The 21,840-nt window shown below is 45.2% G+C and overlaps 2 protein-coding genes across 2 annotated transcripts in view; both read right to left on the bottom strand.

Moving 5' to 3' along the window:
* The window catches only part of LOC140187433 (medium-chain acyl-CoA ligase ACSF2, mitochondrial-like), a 174,413-nt gene that overhangs the window by 53,900 nt on the left and 98,673 nt on the right, over positions 1-21,840 (bottom strand). The window contains exons 7-8 of the mRNA XM_072242756.1: positions 11,260-11,367; positions 2,180-2,331 (exon numbers count right to left, since the gene is read on the bottom strand). Coding sequence (XP_072098857.1) covers positions 2,180-2,331; positions 11,260-11,367 — 260 coding nt within the window. The remainder of the gene's footprint in view (positions 1-2,179; positions 2,332-11,259; positions 11,368-21,840) is intronic.
* LOC140187321 (sin3 histone deacetylase corepressor complex component SDS3-like) overlaps positions 16,805-21,840 on the bottom strand; it is a 28,431-nt gene continuing 23,395 nt past the window's right edge. The window contains exon 5 of the mRNA XM_072242498.1: positions 16,805-17,770. Coding sequence (XP_072098599.1) covers positions 16,805-17,770 — 966 coding nt within the window. The remainder of the gene's footprint in view (positions 17,771-21,840) is intronic.

The raw sequence follows: 21,840 nt of genomic DNA, 5'->3' as shown, positions 1-21,840 counted from the left end.
CAGAGATGACCCAAAGAGAAACCAAAAAACCAGAAAGACTCTTCTGAAGGAGTATGTTCCGGAATACTTATTCAGTGACAATAGACCAGTTTGTGGTGGAACAGTTTCAGTCATTCCCAGAAATGAACGGAAGAAGACATGTTACATCTGTACCATGCCACCCAACTACAAACGGCTTGGCGGAGAGGTTTGTCCAAAGAACACACCACGAGCAATGCCAGAAGAACACGCTACACTGAATCAGATCACCCATTTCCTCTTTGTATATCGCAAGGCAGCATAGTCCACAACCAACACTCGCCAGCTATGCTGTTCCTGGGTCGTCCCTTGTGCCCATGCTTGGATCTCCTCAAAGCCAGTCTCAGCAGGAGTATGCTGCACATGCAGCTGAGGCAAACTGAGCTCTCCTCAAACAAGGTGGTTTGCGGTTTCACCCCCGATCGAGCGGTCCTAGCAAGGGACTACGGAGGTGATCAAAAGTGTTACTTAGAAAAATTAGAGACAGAGCTGGACCACTGTCCCTGACAGTGCAGATTGTGTCTGATGCCCTCTGGAAATGATATGTCGATCAGTTGAGGAGAGTAGAGTCAATTGTTTCAGAAGAAAGCTGTCGAACACTGTCAGAATCACTTTCTGCAGTCTCAGAGTCAACTCCTACAACCACCACGGAGGAGGCTCCCTGTCAGGAGTGGCTTATCCCACAAGAGTAAGAAATCCTCCACAGTCAGTAAATCGTTAGGCCTGAATGGGACAATTTCAAATTTACTATGCTGTGGATGCCTGTACAGTAGATGTATTAAATAGTATACCGCGTAGGATGGCTAGAGAACAATAGGTTACAGATTTGAGTTGAGATGCATTCTACACTGAGTTGGAATTTATAACTAAGCAGGAAGGGGTGTAGCGTGTTCAACATTTCAGTAGTATCTGAGTAATACTGTAAATATATCATATTAAGCATTCCTTGTCTGTTTACATAATTTATTCTGGGTTATGTGTAAGATGTACGTGAATGGGAAACACCTAATGGCACACACCACATCATAGATGTCATATATAAAAAAGTAGACCAAACATATCCTGGCTCCTGTGTTGTTCTGTTGATTAGTTTCTGCAGTTACAACACATAACAGGAGGTCTATCTTGACAATATTCCTCCCACTCTTTTTCTGGCCTCCTTTCAAGATCCCAGTTCTCTGTCTCCAATGATGAGACTTTCCACCCTTGAGCCTGTGCCCCTGACTTCACCCCATCTGCTGGTCTCATTTTCCTTCCACCAGCCCCGGCATTCAACAGGTCATCCTTCACAATTTCTGCTGCCACCAACACATCTTCCCTCTTCATATTCCACAGACGATTCCATGCACAACCCTAGCTCACCCTTCTATCCTCACCACTCACTCCCTTCTCATGGCATTTCTCCATACAACCGTAGGAGAGGCCACGTCTTCCCTTTCCACCCAGAACTCAAACAGTCCTTCAAAGTGACCAGTGATTCACTTGCACTCATTACAACATTAAAGTGAAAAGGGCCATAAAGACAGGGAGAGGATTGTGGTGTTGAAGCTACCATCACAGATCGCGGCCACTCATTGCGAGCTGCTCCTCGCATAGTCACACTGTACATCTACTTTCATCATTTTACACTTTTACATCGAAATTCTCTGACTTTATTCTGTGTCATTACTGTATTCCCTTGTTCTACCTCAATGCACAGTGTGTGGATCAGACCTGTACGAACTTTCACTGTATCTTGTACTTGTGGTAATAATATTCCAATTCCTATTGCATCTCACTGCAGGGCGGAGCGGTCAGTAGGAGACTCCTGGCTCGTCCTGTTTCTATTCCTCCAGCTGATCTCATCACTTATTGCGACTGGCAGCCTCTTCTCTCCCACTGAACTAAAAGCTGCAAGTGAACTACAATTTCCACAGCAAGTTAACAATCTCACTATAGATTGTCACAGCAAACTAACAGTCACATTATAAGTTCTCTCGCTCACCCAACTCCTGTAATTTGCAGTCGTCCCTGGAACAGAGCAGCCCATGCCAAGCACTTGGTCCCGAACTGCTTAACAAGAGTAGAACTGAGGCTGGATTTTTTCTCAGTGTTTGGAGGAACAAAACTCAGATGAACTAGCGACTGGGTTTCCTCCTGCACTTAACCCACACTCACTCACCCCGTTTTATACCAGCCCTCCGGGGTGATAACTTCCTTTGTCTGTTCCTGGTCATTCCAGTATCCCAACATGACGGAATAGCCGCGGATCCACAGTTCCCCTGCCGTGTTCACAGGAAGGATTTCCTCAGTTTGGGGATCCACAACTTTAGCCTGTGATACAAATTGAAAAACCTGAATTAGATTTAGATTAGATTATGAAGACACGCAGTCCTCTTTTATTGTCATTTAGTAATGCATGCTTTAAGAAATGATACAATATTCCTCCGGTGTGATATCACAGAAACACAGGACACACCAAGACTGAAAAGCTGACAAAACCACATAATTATAACATATAGTTACAACAGTGCAACAATACCATAACTTGATGAAGAACAGTCCATGGCACAGTAAAAAAGTTCAAAGTTTCTCAAAAGTCCCACATCTCATGCAGACGGGAGAAGGAAGAAAACTCTCCCTGCCATGTCCGACCACAGTCCGACTCTGAGTCGTCCAAAAACTTCGAGCTCTGATCAGCCCTCCAACACTGAGTACCGAGCACCATCTCTATCCGAACGCTTTGATCTCAGCCTTGGTCGCCAGCAGCAGGCAAAGCCGGGGATTTTGGGTCCTACCCTCCGGTGATTCTCGATTGCACAGCTGCTCCTCCAACAGCAGTGAACCAGGCATTTCAGAAATTTCTCCAGATGTCCCTCTGCTTCTCACATCTGTCTTCATCAAATCAGAATTGTCCACGGCCCCTATTTAACAGATACGATATCATTTCACCGGAGAGCTGCGCGCACTGCATTGCGCTGCCATCTTCTCCTCCCGCCGGGCATGGATTGGTGGAGCAGTACCCTGCAGATTCTCCTTAAATCAGAAGGCATTAAACGTGTTTCTGTGAGCTTCTGTGCAGTGCTTAACGCTAGCGTCACCATCCCTGTGGGAATGCTAATCTGCTGGGAGGTAAGTGCCACTGTACGCAAGCTGCCCAGGAGAAAGCACACAGGGCTGCTGAGCAGTGAAATGTTGGATAACAGTAAAAAGAGACTGCAGGAGAGGCACGCTTAGGGTTTGGGAGCCACACCCTTTCCATTAATAAACCATTTGAAATCGAACATTAGCAGACACAAATGTAAACCTAACAAAGCAAATTGTAAATGTAGGCTACACAACTGCACCTAATTTTTATTAGCCTGCTTCCAGCAATCAAACTCAGACAATGAACACAGTTAGCCTCTAATTTTTATTGACGTGATCACATTTACAAAAATAGAATAGCCAGAAAATGAATGAATCACAATATTATGACACTCAATATTTCATAATGCATTTTGCTTACATGTCGCAGTACATCGATCAGTGTCACTCATTTTTCACTTGTTGCTTCCAGACACTTGACATCTCTCGGCTTTAACCAGCCTGTCAACATCAGGGACCAGTTTCTGGGCAGTTGTGATTTTCATAATGTCATTTAGATGTCTGTGTGTCAGCTGCGAGCACAGTTTGGATTTGTTAATGTTCATTATGGAGAATGCCTGCTCACAGAGTTATGTTGTCCCGAACATGCAAAGGATCTTTGAGGCAAAGTCTGTCATCTTGGGGTACATCGGTCCCAGGTATTGATAGAATGAGTCCAGACACACAGTCTCAAATTTATATTTCAAAGCCGAGCTACACTGAATTTTAATTAGTTCCATTTGGAGTTCCTCCGGCACATCTGATGCTGCGTTGACGGCAAACGGCAAGCAAAATAGTGAGAATTCCTTCTCCAGCTGAGTGAAGACTTGGAAACGATTCTGAAGCTCACTTTTCAGCCGTGATATTTTGTCCTTGTACCTGTCCATGTTGTCACTATTCCCATGAGCGACACGCACAGACTGCAAAGAGGGGAAATGAGCTGGGTTGCTCCAGAATAGTGCATCTCCCACAGGCTTAATTTAATTTGAAAGGCACGAATGCTGTCCTAGTATTCTGTAACAAGTTTGTTGTGGCCTTGCATATTAACATTAAACACATTTAAGTGCTCTGTTATATCCACCAAAAATGCAAGATCATGAAGGCAGTCTGGGTCATCCAACTCTGCCACCGGCTTCCCTTTCTCGTTCATGAATAGTCCAATTTCCGCCACGTAATTGAAAAAAATGTTTGAGCACAACCCCTCTGCTCAACTAGCGGACTTCAGTGTGGTAGGATAGGCCATGTCCAATACTACTTTCGGACAAAAGCGTGTCAAATTGCCGATGGTTGAGTCCCTTGGCTCTAATAAAATTAACCGTTTTGATACTACGTCCATGACATTGTCCATTTTCAGGCTCCTGCTACATAACGCCACTTGGTGTATAACACAATGAAAATTCCAGAATTCCTGCTCTGAATTCTCTGTCTGAACTTTCTCTCTGAGTTTCACAACAACACCCGCCTTTTTCCCGACCATGGACGGTGCGCCATCTGTTGCCACGCTGACAGCGTGACTCCAGTCAACCCCCAGTCTGTCCAAGGCCTCGACGAGGCTGGAGAAAACGTCGTTCGTCGTTGTGGTGTTCGTCATGGGCACCATCTCCACAAACTCCTCGGTGACAGTCAAAGACGCATCAACACCACGAATAAATATTCCCAATGGAGCTACATCAGTCACGTCGGTGCTCTCATCAATTGCAATAGAGAAGGCGATAAATGACTTCACTTTGTCTTTTAGTTGACTGTTCAAAGCTCCTGCAAGGTCCCTGATTCTCTCTGCCACAGTATTTCTTGACAAGCTGATATTACCAAAAGCCTGACTCTTCCCAGGGCACCAGCTCAGCCGCCGTCAGCATGCATGCTTTGATGAATTCCCTCTCTGAGTATGGCTTCGACACGGCAGTTATTTTGTTGGCACTAATATAGCTGGCCTTGACAGCTCCATCATGAGTCTCTCAACCTTTAGTGAACATTGATTGCTGATTTTTCAGAGCTGCTTCAAGCTCGTTTACCTTTTGCGTTCGGAGTTGCCCTGCGTACTTGTCATATTTTTCTCCGTGTGACATCTCATAGTGTCGTTTGATATTGTACTCTTTTGCCACAGCCACTTGTTGCGAGCATATCAGACACACAGGTTTGCCGTTGACATCACAGAAGAAAAAACGAATCTTTCCAGTTATCATTAATTGAGTATCCCACCTTCGATGTCAACTTTTCTTTTCTTGGAAAGCATTTTGAACCACAGCAGCAAACAGTCTCAGCCTTGCTACAGGTGTTACTTCCCTGAGTACTCTGTGTGTTTATTTAAAAACGCAAACACGAGGAATTCTGCAGATGCTGGAAATTCAAGCAACTCACATCAAGGTTGCTGGTGAACGCAGCAGGCCAGGCAGCATCTCTAGGAAGAGGTACAGTCGACGTTCGGGCCGAGACCCTTCGTCAGGACTAACTGAAGGAAGAGTTAGTAAGAGATTTGAAAGGGGGAGGGGGAGGGGGAGATCCAAAATGATAGGAGAAGACAGGAGGGGGAGGGATGGAGCCAAGAGCTGGACAGGTGATTGGCAAAAGGGATATGAGAGCATCATGGGACAGGAGGCCCAGGGAGAAAGACAAGGGGGGGGGGGACCCAGAGGATGGGCAAGGGGTATAGTCAGAGGGACAGAGGGAGAAAAAGGAGAGAGAGTGAAAGAAAGTGTGTATAAAAATAAATAACGGATGGGGTACGAGGGGGAGGTGGGACATTAGCGGAAGTTAGAGAAGTCAATATTCATGCCATCAGGTTGGAGGCTACCCAGACGGAATGCAAGGTGTTGTTCCTCCAAGGTGGCCTTCTATATATTGGCGAGACCCGACGCAGACTGGGAGATCGTTTCGCTGAACATCTATGCTCTGTCCGCCAGAGAAAGCAGGATCTTCCAGTGGCCACACATTTTAATTCCACAACCCATTCCCATTCTGACATGTCTATCCACGGCCTCCTCTACTGTAACGGTGAAGCCACACTCAGGTTGGAGGAACAACACCTTATATTCCGTCTGGGTAGCCTCCAACCTGATGGCATGAATATTGACTTCTCTAACTTCCGCTAATGTCCCACCTCCCCCTTGTACCCCATCCGTTATTTATTTTTATACACACTTTCTTTCTCTTTCTCTCCTTTTTCTCCCTCTGTCCCTCTGACTATACCCCTTGCCCATCCTCTGGTTTTTGCCCCCTCCCCCTTTTCCTTCTCCCTGGCCCTCCTGTCCCATGATCCTCTCATATCCCTTTTGCCAATCACCTGTCCAGCTCTTGGTTCCATCCCTCTCCCTCCTATCTTCTCCTATCATTTTGTATCTCCTCCTCCCCCTCCCACTTTCAAATCCCTTACTCACTCTTCCTTCAGTTAGTCCTGACGAAGGGTCTCGACCCGAAACGTCGACTGTACCTCTTCCTAGAGATGTTGCCTGGCCTGCTGCGTTCACCAGCAACTTTGATGTGTGTTACTCTGTGTGTTTATACTGTGTCTGATGACGTATAGGGGCCCTAGTGGTCTTCAGTGCAGGGTGGTAGGTGTTTGTGCACAGCGGCTGGTTAAGTGCTGCCTGTTGTTTTCTAAGTGCACACAGCAAGCTGCCGGCACAGACAGCGGTGGGAGAGAGAGCGGCTGCCGTACAGATACATAATAAATGGTCGTGAAAATACCTTTTTTTTCCCCAAATCATCCCACGGGCCAGTAGTTTGACACCCTTGCTCTAGGCTTTTAAATATTTGATAGGTTTCATTGAGATCTCCCCTCATTCTTCTAAACTCCAGCGAGTAAAGGCCCAAAACTGGCAAATGCTCCTTATTCATTAACCCATTCATTCCTGGAATCATTCTTGAGAACCTCCTCTCAACCCTCTCCAATGTCAGCACATCACTCCTTAGATAAGTGGTCCAAAACTGCTCACAATATACAAGTGTGTTCTGACTAATGCCTAATAAAACCTCAGCATTACATGCAACACACATCAAAGTTACTGGTGAACGCAGCAGGCCAGGCAGCATCTCTAGAAAGAGGTACAGTTGACGTTTTGGGCCGGGACCATTCGTCAGGACTAACTGAAGGAAGAGTTAGTAAGAGATTTGAAAGTGGGAGGGGGAGGGGGAGATACAAAATGATAGGAGAAGACAGGAGGGGGAGGGATGGAGCCAAGAGCTGGACAGGTGATTGGCAAAGGGGATATGAGAGGATCATGGGACAGGAGGCCCAGGGAGAAGGAAAAGGGGGAGGGGGGAAAACCCAGAGGATGGGCAAGGGGTATAGTCAGAGGGACAGAGGGAGAAAAAGGAGTGAGAGAGAAAGAATGTGTGTATATAAATAAATAACGGATGGGGTACGAGGGGGAGGTGGGGCATTAATGGAAGTTAGAGAAGTCAATGTTCATGCCATCAGGTTGGAGGCTACCCAGACGGAATATAAGGTGTTGTTCCTCCAACCTGAGTGTGGCTTCATCTTTACAGTAGAGGAGGCCGTGGATAGACATGTCAGAATGGGAATGGGATGTGGAATTAAAATGTGTGGCCACTGGGAGATCCTGCTTTCTCTGGTGGACAGAGCGTAGATGTTCAGCAAAGCGGTCTCCCAGTCTGCGTCAGGTCTCGCCAATATATAGAAGGCCGCATCGGGAGCACCGGACGCAGTATATCACCCCAGCCAACTCACAGGTGAAGTGTTGCCTCACCTGGAAGGACTGTTTGGGGCCCTGAATGGTGGTAAGGTGGGAAGTGTAAGGGTATGTGTAGCACTTGTTCCGCTTACAAGGATAAGTGCCAGGAGGGAGATCAGTGGTGAGGGATGGGGGGACAAATGGACAAGGGAGTCGCGTAGGGAGCGATCCCTGTGGAAAGCAGAGGGTAGGGGGAGGGAAAGATGTGCTTAGTGGTGGGACCCCGTTGGAGGTGGAGGAAGTTACGGAGAATAATATGTTGGACCCGGAGGCTGGTGGGGTGGTAGGTGAGGACCAGGGGAACCCTATTGCTAGTGGGGTGGCAGGAGGATGGAGTGAGAGCAGATGTGCGTGAAATGGGGGAGATGCGTTTAAGAGCAGAGTTGATAGTGGAGGAAGGGAAGCCCATTTCTTTAAAAAAGGAGGACATCTCCCTCGTCCTAGAATGAAAAGCCTCATCCTGAGAGCAGATGCGGCAGAGACGGAGGAATTGCAAGAAGGGGATGGCATTTTTGCAAGAGACAGGGTGAGAAGAGGAATAGTCCAGATAGCTGTGAGAGTCAGTAGGCTTATAGTAGACATCAGTGGATAAGCTGTCTCCAGAGACAGAGACTGAAAGATCTAGAAAGGGGAGGGAGGTGTCGGAAATGGACCAGGTAAACTCGGGGGCAGGGTGAAAGTTGGAGGCAAAGTTAATGAAGTCAACGAGCTCAGCATGCGTGCAGGAAGCAGCACCAATGCAGTCGTCGATGTAGCGAAGGAAAAGTGGGGGACAGATACCAGAATAGGCACGGAACATGGACTGTTCCACAAAGCCAACGAAAAGGCAGGCATAGCTAGGACCTATACGGGTGCCCATAGCTACACCTTTAGTTTGGAGGAAGTGGGAGAAGCCAAAGGAGGATCAGTATCACATCCTTCCTTTTGTATGCTAGTTTTCTCGCAATGAATGCTGATATCGCATTTACCTTCATTACTACCAAGTCAACGTACAAATTAACCTTTAGGGAATCCTGCACGAGGGCTTCCAAGTCCCTTTGTATCTCTGAGGTTTGAATTTTCTCCCCATTTAGAAAATAGTCTACCCTTTTATTCCATCTACCAAACTGTATAACCATACATTTGCCGACACTGTATTCCATCTGTCACTTCTTTGACCATTCTCTTAATCTGTCTAAGGCCTTCTGCAGACTCTTTGATTCCTCAATACTACCAGTACCTACACCTATCTTTATATCATTTGCAAACTTTGCCACAAAGCCATCAATTCCATCATCCAAATCACCAACATGCAATGACGTGCAGAAGTCCGGGCACCCCTGGTCAAAACTTCTGTTACCGTCAATAGCTCAGTGTGTAAAGGATGACCTGATTTCCAAAAGGCATAAAGTTAAAGATGACACATTTCTTTACTATTTTAAGCAAGAAAACTTTTTTATTTCCATCTTTTAGTTTCAAAATAACAAAAAAGGAAAAGGGCCTGAAGCAAAAGTTTGGGCACCCTGCATGGTCAGTACTTAGTAACACCCCCTTTGGCAAGTATCACAGTTTGTCAACGCTTTGTGTAGCCAGCTAAGAGTCTTTCAATTCTGGTTTGGGGAATTTCCACCCATTCTTCCTTGAAAAAGTCTTCTAGTTCTGTGAGATTCTTGGGTCGTCTTGCATGCACTGCTCTTTTGAGGTCCATCCACAGATTCTCGATGATGTTTAGGTCAGGGGACTGTGAGGGCCATGGCAAAACCTTCAGCTCACGCCTATTGAGGTAGTCCATTGTGGATTTTGCTCATTGTGGCCAAAAAGTCCTATTTTAACTTCATCAGTCCACAGGACTTGTTTCCAAAATGCATCAGGCTTGTTTAGATGTTCCTTTGAACCTTTTGAATAGAACTTTTTGGCCGCAATGAGCAAAGGTATCTTTGGAGAAAAAAGGGTGCAGAATTTCATGAAAAGAACACCTCTCCAACTGTTAAGCACGGGGGTGGATCGATCATGCTTTGGGCTTGTGTTGCAGCCAGTGGCACGGGGAACATTTACTGGAAGAATGAATTCAATTAAATACCAGCAAATTCTGGGAGCAAACATCACACCGTCTGTGAAAAAAACTGAAGATGAAAAGAGGATGGCTTCTACAACAGGATAATGATCCTAAACACACCTCAAAATCCACAATGGACTACCTCAAGAGGTGCAAGCTGAAGGTTTTGCCATGGCCCTCACAGTCCCCCAACCTAAACATCATTGAGAATCTGTGGATAGACCTCAAAAGAGCAGTGCATGCAAGATGGCCCAAGAATCTCACAGAACTAGAAGCCTTTTGCAAGGAAGAATGGGTGAAAATCCCCCAAACAAGAATTGAAAGACACTTAGCTGGCTACAAAAAACATTTACAAAGCTGTGATACTTGCCAAAGGGGGTGTTACTAAGTACTGAACATGCAGGGTGCCCAAACTTTTGCTTCAGGCCCTTTTACTTTTTTGTTATTTTGAAACTGTAAAAGATGAAAATAAAGAAGTTTTCTTGCTTAAAATATTAAAGAAATGTGTCATCTTTAACTTTATGCCTTTTGGAAATCAGTTCATCTTTTACTCGCTTAGCTATTCACAGTAACAGAAGTTTTGACCGGGGTGCCCAAAAGTTTGCATGCCACTGTATAACATGAAAAGTATCGGTCCCAACACGGACCCCTGTGAAAGAACACTCAACACCAGCAGCCAACTAGAAAAGGCCCTCCTTATTCCCCCTCTTTGCCTCCTGCCAGCCAGCCAGTCTCGTATTCATGCCAGTATCTTTCCTGTAATAACATGAGCTCTTATCTTGCTAAGCAGCCTCACGTGCAGCACCTTGTCAAAGGCCATCTGAAAATCCAAGTACACCACAAATGTCAGTGAAGCACAATGCAGCAGGAACTAATGCAATCAATTCCATGATACAGAGCCTTAGACAGAGCACAATACAGAGCAGTGAAAACCGTAGCAACAAGTCAATGGTGAACTCTGCATTTGTTCACTGAGAAAATTGATCAGGGCCAATTGAAGTAGGTTGTAAAGAGAAACCAGAAGGAGCAGACTCCTTGAAGAGGGGTGCTGGAAGGCAGAGAGAAGATGGAAGGAGCAGACTCCTTGAAGAGGGGTGCTGGAAGGCACAGAGAGAAGATGGAAGGGATAAGAGGAAGAATAAAAAAAAAAGCAATGAGAAGGAACGTTGACTCTGATAAAGATAAGTAGGAAAGAAAGAGGAGGATGGGCCAAAAAGAGGCAGAAGGGAGGAGGAAAACTGGAGAGAATGGGACATTGATAGAAAGATAGGAAAGAACTGAGTGAATGAGAATGAGAAGAGGAGAGAAAGAGATGAAGGAGGGGATAGAAAGGAGGTGGGAAGTTTGGGAAGAGGAGCCAGTTCTGTAAATTAATTTCACCAGCAACAAATGGTACTGCCTTGTTCTTACCTCAGCATGAGGGGAGATGTATCCAACTGTCTCTGTTTTCTGTTTTATATCATCTCGTAGAAATCCCTGAAATGTGACAGGACTGTTCTCTGTTGTCCCATATGCAATCTGTACAAGAGAAGACACCTGTCATTCACAGTAATAAACCCAGCTCTCCATGATTAGGGAATTGGATGAGATAGTTGGTAAGCCCATTGGTACGCCAATAGTCTGACATGTCACCTTGCTTAGAAAATCAGGATAATGTAATTGGGCTAATTACCATTTCACCTGTTCTGGAATAACCTAGAGACCTGGATTCAAATCTACCAGCTGTACCAGAAGACTCAGCGACCTCTTCCGAAAGTGACTAAGGATGAAATTGTCAGCTGCTGGAGCAAGGAATGAGGTGCTGGGCTATAAATTTAACCTGCCTGATGTTCTACTTCTGAATGACTGCATCTAAGCCTTATCTTGCTAATCAATGTGTGAGCGAGTGAATTTTCAAGCCACTCACGATCTGACTAAGTCAGAGTCCAGGTATATATTGATTGATTCAGACATTAACAATGCTGACCTTGACTGAAACAACTACAACCACCACAGCCTCTGACGTTCCTGTCAGGTTAGTCCCCAAGACAGATGTGAAAGCAGCTGTCAGTCTTCAGGAGGAGTCACCCCTCTAAAGACCTGTGCTCATCAACTGGCTGGACTGTTCACTGAGATCTTTCGCCTCTCGATGGGCAGTCTGAGGTACCCACCTGCTTCAAGCAGGCTTCAACTGAGAACAACGTGGTAACCGGCCTCAATATCTATTGTTGAATATCACTTGCCTTTACCTCTCACCAACACCCCACCTCAGCCCTCCATATCCTTACCTTCACCTCACCCCTCCCTAACTTTACCCTCACCTCACCCCTCCCTATCTTTACCCTCACCTCACCCCTCCCAATCTTTACCCTCTCCTCACCCCTCCCAATCTTTACCCTCTCCTCACCCCTCCCTATCTTTACCCTCACCTCATCCCTCCCTATCTTTACCCTCACCTCACCCCTCCCTATCTTTACCCTCACCTCACCCCTCCCTATCTTTACCCTCTCCTCACCCCTCCCTATCTTTACCCTCTCCTCACCCCTCCCTATCTTTACCCCTCCTCACCCCTCCCTATCTTTACCCTCTCCTCACCCCTCCCTATCTTTACCCTCTCCTCACCCCTCCCTATCTTTACCCTCTCCTCACCCCTCCCTATCTTTACCCTCTCCTCATCCCTCCCTATCTTTACCCTCACCTCACCCCTCCCAATCTTTACCCTCTCCTCACCCCTCCCTATCTTTACCCTCACCTCACCCCTCCCTATCTTTACCCTCTCCTCACCCCTCCCTATCTTTACCCTCTCCTCACCCCTCCCTATCTTTACCCTCACCTCATCCCTCCCTATCTTTACCCTCACCTCATCCCTCCCTATCTTTACCCTCTCCTCACCCCTCCCTATCTTTAAACTCACCTCACTCCTCCCTATCTTCACACCTCACCTCACCCCTCCCTATCTTTACCCTCAACTCAACCCTCCCTATCTTTACACTCACCTCATTGGGCATGAGGAGTGAAGGGACAGAGTTTGTGAGGAAAATCAGTGGACATGAGGGGTGAAGGGACAGAGTGAGTGAGGAAAATCAGCGGACATGAGGGGTGAAGGGACAGGACGGAGTGAGTGAGGAAAATCAGCGGGCATGAGGGGTGAAGGGACAGAGTGAGTGAGGAAAATCAGCGGACATGAGGGGTGGAGGGACAGAGTGAGTGAGGAAAATCAGCGGACATGAGGGGTGAAGGGACAGGACGGAGTGAGTGAGGAAAATCAGCGGACATGAGGGGTGGAGGGACAGAGTGAGTGAGGAAAATCAGCGGACATGAGGGGTGAAGGGACAGAGTGAGTGAGGAAAATCAGCGGACATGAGGGGTGAAGGGACTGAGTGAGTGAGTGAGGAAAATCAGCGGACATGAGGGGTGAAGGGACTGAGTGAGTGAGTGAGGAAAATCAGCGGACATGAGGGGTGAGGGGACAGGACAGGGAAGTAAACATTTACCTAAATGTCTTTCATTTACTTATGTGGTGTGGAAACTTGTCCTGAACATTATATTTCAATATATCATTCCTGGTCTCTCACAAAGCAGCAAATTACAGATCAAAGCCCAACTCTGAAACAAAGTGACTTACAACTTGTTTACTACAAAGACAGTTTGGATAACCCAGGGTTGTCCTTGTCACTCTGGGGCAGATATCTGTGTCTGTATTCCTGCTCTCTTCAGTACGATACACAAAGTGTCAGACTCCTCTGTGAAACTGGAGAGCATTGTTAGCCATCCTCAGTATCTTCACTGTGCGCTACAAGGTATTCGTCCCTCTGCTCCGACTCTCTGCTGTCTTTCCCTGGGGCAAAGCCTGGCTTCTTCAAGTCAAGTCCCTTTTATTGTCATTTTAACCATAACTGCTGGTACAGTACACAGTAAAAACAAAACAACGTTCCTCCAGGTCCATGGTGCTACATGAAACAACACACAACTACATTAGACTTCAGACCTACACGGGATTACATAAAGTGCACAAAACAGTGTAAGATATTACAATAATTAACAAACAAGACAATTGGTACAGTAAAGGATTATTATTATTATTATTTCCTCTGGAGCCCGCGGTATCCTTGCATTAGTTATAATTCCTCAGGGGAATGTGGGAGGTATTGGGTGTAAGATACATGAACACACAAGGGGCTGTTAGCGCTCAGCAGGTCTGACATCTGTGGGGACGAAGGAATGGTTATTCTCGCCACAGGATTGAGAATGTCGAGGGAAGCATTGGTGATTTATAGAACTTGGTGGGGGGGGGGTGGCGGGAGTTAAGGCTTATAGGAACCAGTTAAGGGAGGGATGATGGGCAGATGGAACTAGATGGGGGAGAGTGGTGAGTTTCTATAAGGTGATGGAATGATAAAAGGTGAACAAATGGAGAGGGTCCTTAGGAAAATTCATTGCTCATAACACTGAATTGTAACCTCCCTAAGGGGATGATGAGATGTTGTTCTGAAGGTTTAGCCTCACTGCAGCAGTGGAGAAGGCAGAGGACAGACAGGCTGGCGTGGGAGTGGGAAGGAGAGTTAGATTGATATGCAACTGGAAACTCAAGGTGTCTGTTGTGGGCAGAGCACAAGTATTCCACAGAATAGTCACCTAGTCTTCACTTTGTCTCAGCACTACAGAGGGGAGCCCATCATGAGCAATGAATTGATCTGTGGATGAGTTTGCAGGGGTGCAGGTGAATCTTTGCCTTATCTGGATGGAATACCCCTCGACCGTCAGGCTCTTGAACAAAAGAGGATAACTACACACATTAAGGACTTTTTATCTTGTTCATTATTTATTACTATTTATTTATATCTGCATTTGCAGTTGGTTGCTCAGTGATCCTGTTCACCATTACTGTTCTATAGATTTGATAAGTATGCAGTTGTATGCAGTGACATGTATGTACCCTGATGATAAACTTTGACTTCGGGCCCCTGGATGCTGGTGATGGAGGATGTCATGAGACATGCTTTGCACCTCCTCAAAGGGCAGCAGTGTGCTGTGGATCAACATGACGATGTGCTGCTGGGTGAAATGGGTCTGGCCCATTAAAGGAATTCAATTTCCCAGAGAAGTTTCATTTAGGGCAGGAGCCAATTTGGTAAGTATCACACAAGGATAAAGATTGACTTTATTTGTCACATGTACGTCAAAACATGAAACATACAGTGAAATGTGCTATTTGTGTCAACGACCAACACATTCCAAGGCTTGTGCTGGGGGCAGCCCGCAAATGTCCACACACTACTGATGCCAACAAAACATTCCCAGATGTTACCTACCCCAAAGCAAACCGTATGTCTTACCCACCCCAAAGCAAACCGTATGCCTTTGAAATGTGTGAAGAAAGGGGAGTAGCAGGAAGAAACCCACGCGATCACAGGAGACCTGACAGACAGCAGCGGGAATCAAACCAAGACCTGTGAACACCGGCACTGTACAACATTGAGCTGATATGCTACCATACCACATATTAAAGCATCGCAAGCAGGAAGCACACATTCATCCCAGTCCTGGCTCTGAGTGAGCAGCATTAGAATCAGAAATGGAATAGGTTTATTATTGCTACATGTACTGAAGTATTTTGAAAAGCTTGTCTTGCATACTGTTCATACAGGTCAGATTATTACACAGTGCATTGAGGTAGCAACAGGTAAAAAAAAATAAAAAAGCAGAATCAAGTGTGAAAGCTACAGAGAAAGGGAATGCAGATAACAGTGAAGTACAAGATCATAATGAGGTAGATTGTGAGGTCAGGAGTCCATCTTATTGTACCACAGTGGGGTAGAAGCTTTCCTTAAGCCTGGTGGTACATGCTTTCAGGCTTTTGTATATTCTGCTCAATGGGAGAGGAGAGAAGAGGGAATGTCCAGTGTGGGAAGAGTCTTTGGTCATGCTGCTTGCTTTCACGAGGCAGTGAGAAGCTGAGACAGAATCCATGGAGGCAAGGCTACACTGAGCTGTGTCTCGTGGTCACAGGCAGAGCAGTTGTTGTACCAAGCTGTGATGAACCCAGATAGGAACTTTGCATGGTGCACCAAAAAAATTGGTAAGGGTTGACAGGGACATGTCAAATTTCTTTAGCCCACTGAAGAAGTAGAGGTGTTGGTGAGATTTAACAGCTATGGTGTCAACATGGGCTGGGACAGGTCAGGCTTTTGGTAAAGTTCAAAACATAGAAACGTCGAAAAAATACAGCACAATACAAGCCCTTTGGCCCACAATGTGGTGCCAAACATGTACTTACTTTAGAAATTATCCAGGGTTACCCATAGCCATCTATTTTTCTAAACTCCATGTACCTATCCAGGAGTCTCTTAAAAGACCCTATTGTATCCGACTCCACCACTGTCACTGGCAGCCCATTCCACTCACTCACCACTCTGCATAAAAAAAACTTATCCTGACTTCCCCTTTGTACCTACTTCCAATCACCTTAAAACTGTGCCCTCTCATGCTAGCCATTTCAGCCCTGGGAAAAAGCCTCTGACTATCCACACGATCAATGCCTCTCATCATCTTATATACCTCTATCAGGTCACCTCTCATCCTCTGTCGCTCCAAGGAGAAAAGGCCGAGTTCATTCAACCTATTCTTGTAAGGCACACTCTCCAATCCAGGCTTCGTTTAGCATAGTGCCCCAGTAAAAAAAAAATTAATATGTTTACCCTTAATATACAAATGCTTACCATTTGTTTACTTAGTAACTAATAACTAAATTATAACAAAGTAACATAATAATATCAAATTATAACAAGCCTTTTTTTTCATTTTTGGTCTAAGACCCATTTATAACTCAAGTTTCAAGGGAGGGGGGCATCTTCTCTGCCTCTCCAGGTAACATCTGTCAATAAACTTGTTTGTTTTAATACAGATTTCCATATAAAAGTCATGAAAGGTTGACCTCTGAGCATAGGGGGTTAAGAAGATGTGCTCCTCCAACTTGCTAAGAGTTCAAGGCAGCAGATCGGCTCTGTATAATGAAGACTCCTCTGTGCAGCTGTCTTAGATATATACGCATCTTTGTGCTATCACTTGTCTTCCTTACCCATATCTCATTCGTTCCAGCTGAGCTAATTACACAACCAATCTTTGCGTTTTCCTTAGCTTCCAAATAGATAGCCTGACCTTTATGATACCATCTCTTATCGCAATGTAACTTTCCATCTTCTATTCGTGCTTCATATCTTTGTGCTGGTGATTCAGCAGGAGTGCCGGGAAGATGCTCAGGAGAAGACAGGGATGCTGGTCTTTTTGGAGATTTAAGCTTATTGGGAGTTCGCAGATCTTCCATTATCTGTTCATCTGTTAACAAGTAATTTAACTGTACAGGTGCAGGTTTTTGTCTTTTGTCTGTAATTGGAACAGGGTCATTCGGTCTCCTCCTTAGTTTCCTAGTCATTATTGGTTTTACCTCCATAGAATCTCCTGTGAGTTCCATTGTTAGCCTCTCATTCTCAATCATCTTTCTCTTTTCTTCTAACTCAATCTTTTTATCTTCAAATTCCTTCACTGCTGCTTTCTTCTCTTTAATATAATTCCTTTCTACTTGTTCTGTCTCCAGTTGCAGAAAAAGCTCTGCATTTCGTATTCTTTCCTTGTATTCTTGATCTAGATTCTTCATCCTTTTCTGATACTCCTGCAAAGTGCCTTCCTGTAACTGCTGTGGCTGTCTTTTGAGAGATGTCAATTTCTCCTGGTACATCTGCTCTTTTACTTCCAGGTAGTCTTCATCGTCCTGCTTATTGGCAATATCTGTCTCACTTGCAGCCTCTGTATCTTCATCCGAGTCGGGACCACAGATACTGCGTTCGTCCCCATCGTTGATGCTGTCTAGATCCTCCCCGTCATTGTAATAGTCGACAAGGGTGAGAGGAGAGCTGCGGAAATCTTCCCCTCCAAACTGCCCCTCCTTTGTTGACACATTTAGTGCCTTGATGGTGTGCCAATCCAACTGGATTTTCCTGAGCCATTCCCATCCCAGCAACAGTGGTCCTCCATTTTTCAGTACATAGAGGTTCAGCTGCTGTGTTTTGTCTCCGTAGGTCACTGTCACTTTAATTTTACCTTTGGGATGCACCTTCTGTTCTGTGTAAGTCTTTAGCAGTAGCTTAGTTCGTTTCAGAGGTTTGTGAGAAAACAGTCGTTTGTGGTCATGTACAGAGATCACCGTTAAAGCTGAGCCTGTGTCCAACTCCATTTTCAGTCTCACGCCTGCCTCTTGTGGAGTGATCTATGTTACTCTTCGATCATCTGTCTCTTTCACGCTGTGAAGTTGCAGACAATTCACTTTCGTCTGAGTCATTTTCATCAGAACTGCTTTCTTCCATTTTGTGTACATTGTTGTGTTTTCCTTTCTGGGGTTTGTTTCTCTGTATTTTGTCCTTTTTCTGCTGTTGACTAGCTTTGCATACTCTGCCAGTGTGGTCCAGTTTTCCACAGTTTCTGCATTCTTTGTATTTAAACCAACAGTCATCAGGGTCATGTGACATGTTCCCACAACAGTAACATTTCTTTCCTTCATTTCTGTTCAGTGACATTTTATTCGTAGCACACTCCAGAGATTTTTGTTGTATCTCTGAAGCACTCCGTGCCGCTGTTTCCGTTGATACTGCAATGTTCAGCACCTTCTCCAATGTAAGGTCTCTTTCACACAGAAGCTTCTTCTGTGTGGTTTTACAGTACATGCCACACACTAACCCGTCCCTCAATGCATCTGATAGACCAGCTCCAAATTGACAATGTTCTGATAATTTGTGCAATTCAGCACAATATTCAGAAATGCTTTCATTTTTAAAAACGCAAACACGAGGAATTCTGCAGATGCTGGAAATTCAACATCACACATCAAAGTTGCTGGTGAATGCAGCAGGCCAGGCAGCATCTCTAGGAAGAGGTACAGTCGACGTTTCAGACGTTCCTGACGAAGGGTCTCGGCCTGAAACGTCAACTGTACCTCTTCCTAGAGATGCTGCCTGGCCTGCTGCGTGCACCAGCAACTTTGATGTGTGTTGTTATGCTTTCATTTTTGCTCCGATTCCATTTGTGAAATTTAAATCTTTCAGCAATGACCAGTGGTTTGGGGATTAAATGCTGTTGGAGAATGTCTACTATTTGCTTGAACGTTTTGTCAGCTGCTTTTCAGGGGTTAACAAGCTCCGTAGCAGCTCGTAAGTTTTTACTCCCATAATACTGAGTAAGACACCGGCTTTCTTTTCATCATTAACACCATTAGCCTCACAATATAACTCCACCCTCTCAATTTTAGTTGCCCAGTTTTCAATGCCACTATCAAATGCTGTAATGGTTCCAATCATCGCCATCTTTGTTATGTTAATTTAGCCCCCATTTTCTTTTTGACTCACATGCCCTTTTTAGCTAGCGTCATGAGCGCACTCCATCTAGATGTGTGTGTCGCTCCTTTTTATCTCCCTTCTGGGGCAGGCAGACTCTCAGCCCCTGGGGGTCAGCGCCGGCTGTGGTCTCGGCTGGATGTGCTGCGGCTCCGACTGTGTCTTTTGGTCTCCCGATGTTCCCGACCCCGGATGTGCTCCCGCTTCCTTTCAGACTCGCGGCCTCGCTCTGCCTCCTCCTCCCGCTCCTTGGCTCGTTCCTTGCGCTCTTCTTCCGAGTGTCATTATCAATTAAAACACGGCATTCCGATACGATGTAGGTTCATTAACCTTGACACCAATTTGTTGTGTATGTGGCCTGGTGACACAACAATGCTATTAATAAAAATGCTGGAGCCTGGAGCCAAATTTCATGGTTCTTTACTGGCAGAAACCGCACTCGGCACACACTTACAGATCAATACGCGCCTAATAGCGTATGCTCAATATGCGCCTAATAGCGCATTCAGCGACGTGTTACTAAAACATAAAGCAGTCCCTTATTACATTGTAGGCCAGGGGTCACCAACCCGTTGATTGCGATCCACCGGTCGATCTTTGAGACTTTCCCAGTAGATCCCGAAAAAAATCAAAAATAAATACACAAATACTGTTGTAATGTGAGCATTATAAAAATAAGTAATACTAATTAGGATAATGGTAATATAGCAATACTTTTGCTACAAAGCTGTTTGTAAAGAGAGATTGTTTCTGGTTGTGGGATTTTAGTTCCGTTCTTTCTGCCCAGTGCGCATGTGTGTAGCACCCCCACCATGAACTGCATTTTCAGCGTGGCTTGTGCTGCATCAAAGTGACCAATTAAATTAGATACGCAGTGGTCCCCAACCACCGGGCCACGAAGAATGCAGCGGTACAGCGGTGGCCGGAACGCACCCAGCACATCGTTAAGAAAAAAAGCCGAAATAAACAAGTTAATTAATTAGGTGCCACCCAGCACGTAAATGTTGCCCCAGATCAGAGGCAATTGCCAATTGTGTCGCTTCTGACTGAGAGAGGTAGTTTTTTCTCCAGTTCTACACACACTTTTCCACTGTCACACTTGGTTGGCGCTATTCTGTCACACCTTATCCCCTTGCTCTTTACATGCTTATAGAATGCCTCGGAGTTTTCCTTAATCCTGCTCACCAAGGCCTTCTCATGGCCCCTTCTGGCTCTCCTGATTTCATTCTTAAGCTCCTTCCTGCTAGCCTTATAATTTTCTTGATCTCTATCATTACCTAGTTTGTTGAACCTTTTGTAAGCTTTTCTTTACTTCTTGACTAGATTTTCTTGTTCACTGCTAGGAATTTGTAGCTCTCAGTCCTTTTGTTGATGTGGATGGGAACATGCACACTTTGCACCAGCCATTTCTACCCCCCACCCACCCACCGCCTCCCTGAAGCCAATGACCAGCTCCTTTGAAGAAAAGTTTGTTGTCATGTCAACATGTTCACTGGAGTCTCTGTCTCCTTCCTGTACTCTGACTCATCATTATTTGAGATATTGCCCACTAGGGTGGTATCATCTGCAAACTTCAATGAGGAGAACTGAAGAACTGAAAAGAAAGCAGATCCTTCAAATTTCTGCTGCCTCAGAGAAGCAATGGATATAGAGCTTCAAATAATAATGAACAGAAATCAGGCAGTGGTGAATTGGGCTGAAGTTGTGTACAGAGACATGCTTTGGTCTTATTCTGCTCTGGAACAGTGGCTTTCCACGTGCTGTGTTCCTGTCAGCTTTATATTTGAGGTGTGAAGGGAAGCCAGTGCACTCCGTGGAGTTGCAGATCGGTGATTGTCCACAGTGGCTCAACAGGAGAAATGCAGTCACAGGTAAGATCATTCATGTTCCTGTTAGGTTGAAAGGAAAGGTTAAAAGTTTGAGAGAGCCATGGTTTTCAAGGGATATTGGAAACTTGGTTTGGAAAAAGAGAGATATCTACAATAAATATAGGCAGCATGGAGTAAATGAGGTGCTCGAGGAATATAAAGAATGTAAAAAGAATCTTAAGAAAGAAATTAGAAAAGCTAAAACATATGAGGTTGCTTTGTCAAGTAAGGTGAAAATAAATCCAAAGGGTTTCTACAGCTATATTAATAGCAAAAAGATAGTGAGGGGTAAAATTGGTCCCTTAGAGAATCAGAGTGGACTGTTATGTGTGGAGCCAAAAGAGATGGGGGGAGACTCTGAACAATTTCTTTTCTTCGGTATTCACTAAGGAGAAGGATATTGAATTGTGTAAGGTAAGGGAAACAGGTAGGGAAGGTATGGGAACTATGATGATTAAAGAAGAGGAAGTATTGGTGCTTTTAAGGAATATAAAAGTGGATAAGTCTCCGGGTCCTGACAGGATATTCCCTAGGACCTTGAGGGAAGTTAGTGTGGAAATAGCAGGGGCTCTGACAGAAATATTTCAAATATCATTGGAAACGGGGATGGTGCCAGAGGATTGGCGTACTGCTCATATTGTTCCATTGTTTAAAAAGGGTTCTAAGAGTAAACCTAGCAATTATCGGCCTGTGAATTTGAGGCCATTGGTGGGTAAATTGATGGAAAGTATTCTTAGAGATGGTATATATAGTTATCTGGA

Source organism: Mobula birostris, chromosome 24 (genome assembly GCF_030028105.1).
Source record: "Mobula birostris isolate sMobBir1 chromosome 24, sMobBir1.hap1, whole genome shotgun sequence".
NCBI classification, from domain to species: Eukaryota; Metazoa; Chordata; class Chondrichthyes; order Myliobatiformes; family Myliobatidae; genus Mobula; species Mobula birostris.
The sequence above is the reverse complement of the archived record's forward strand: the minus strand, read 5'-3'. Positions and strand labels throughout refer to the sequence as shown.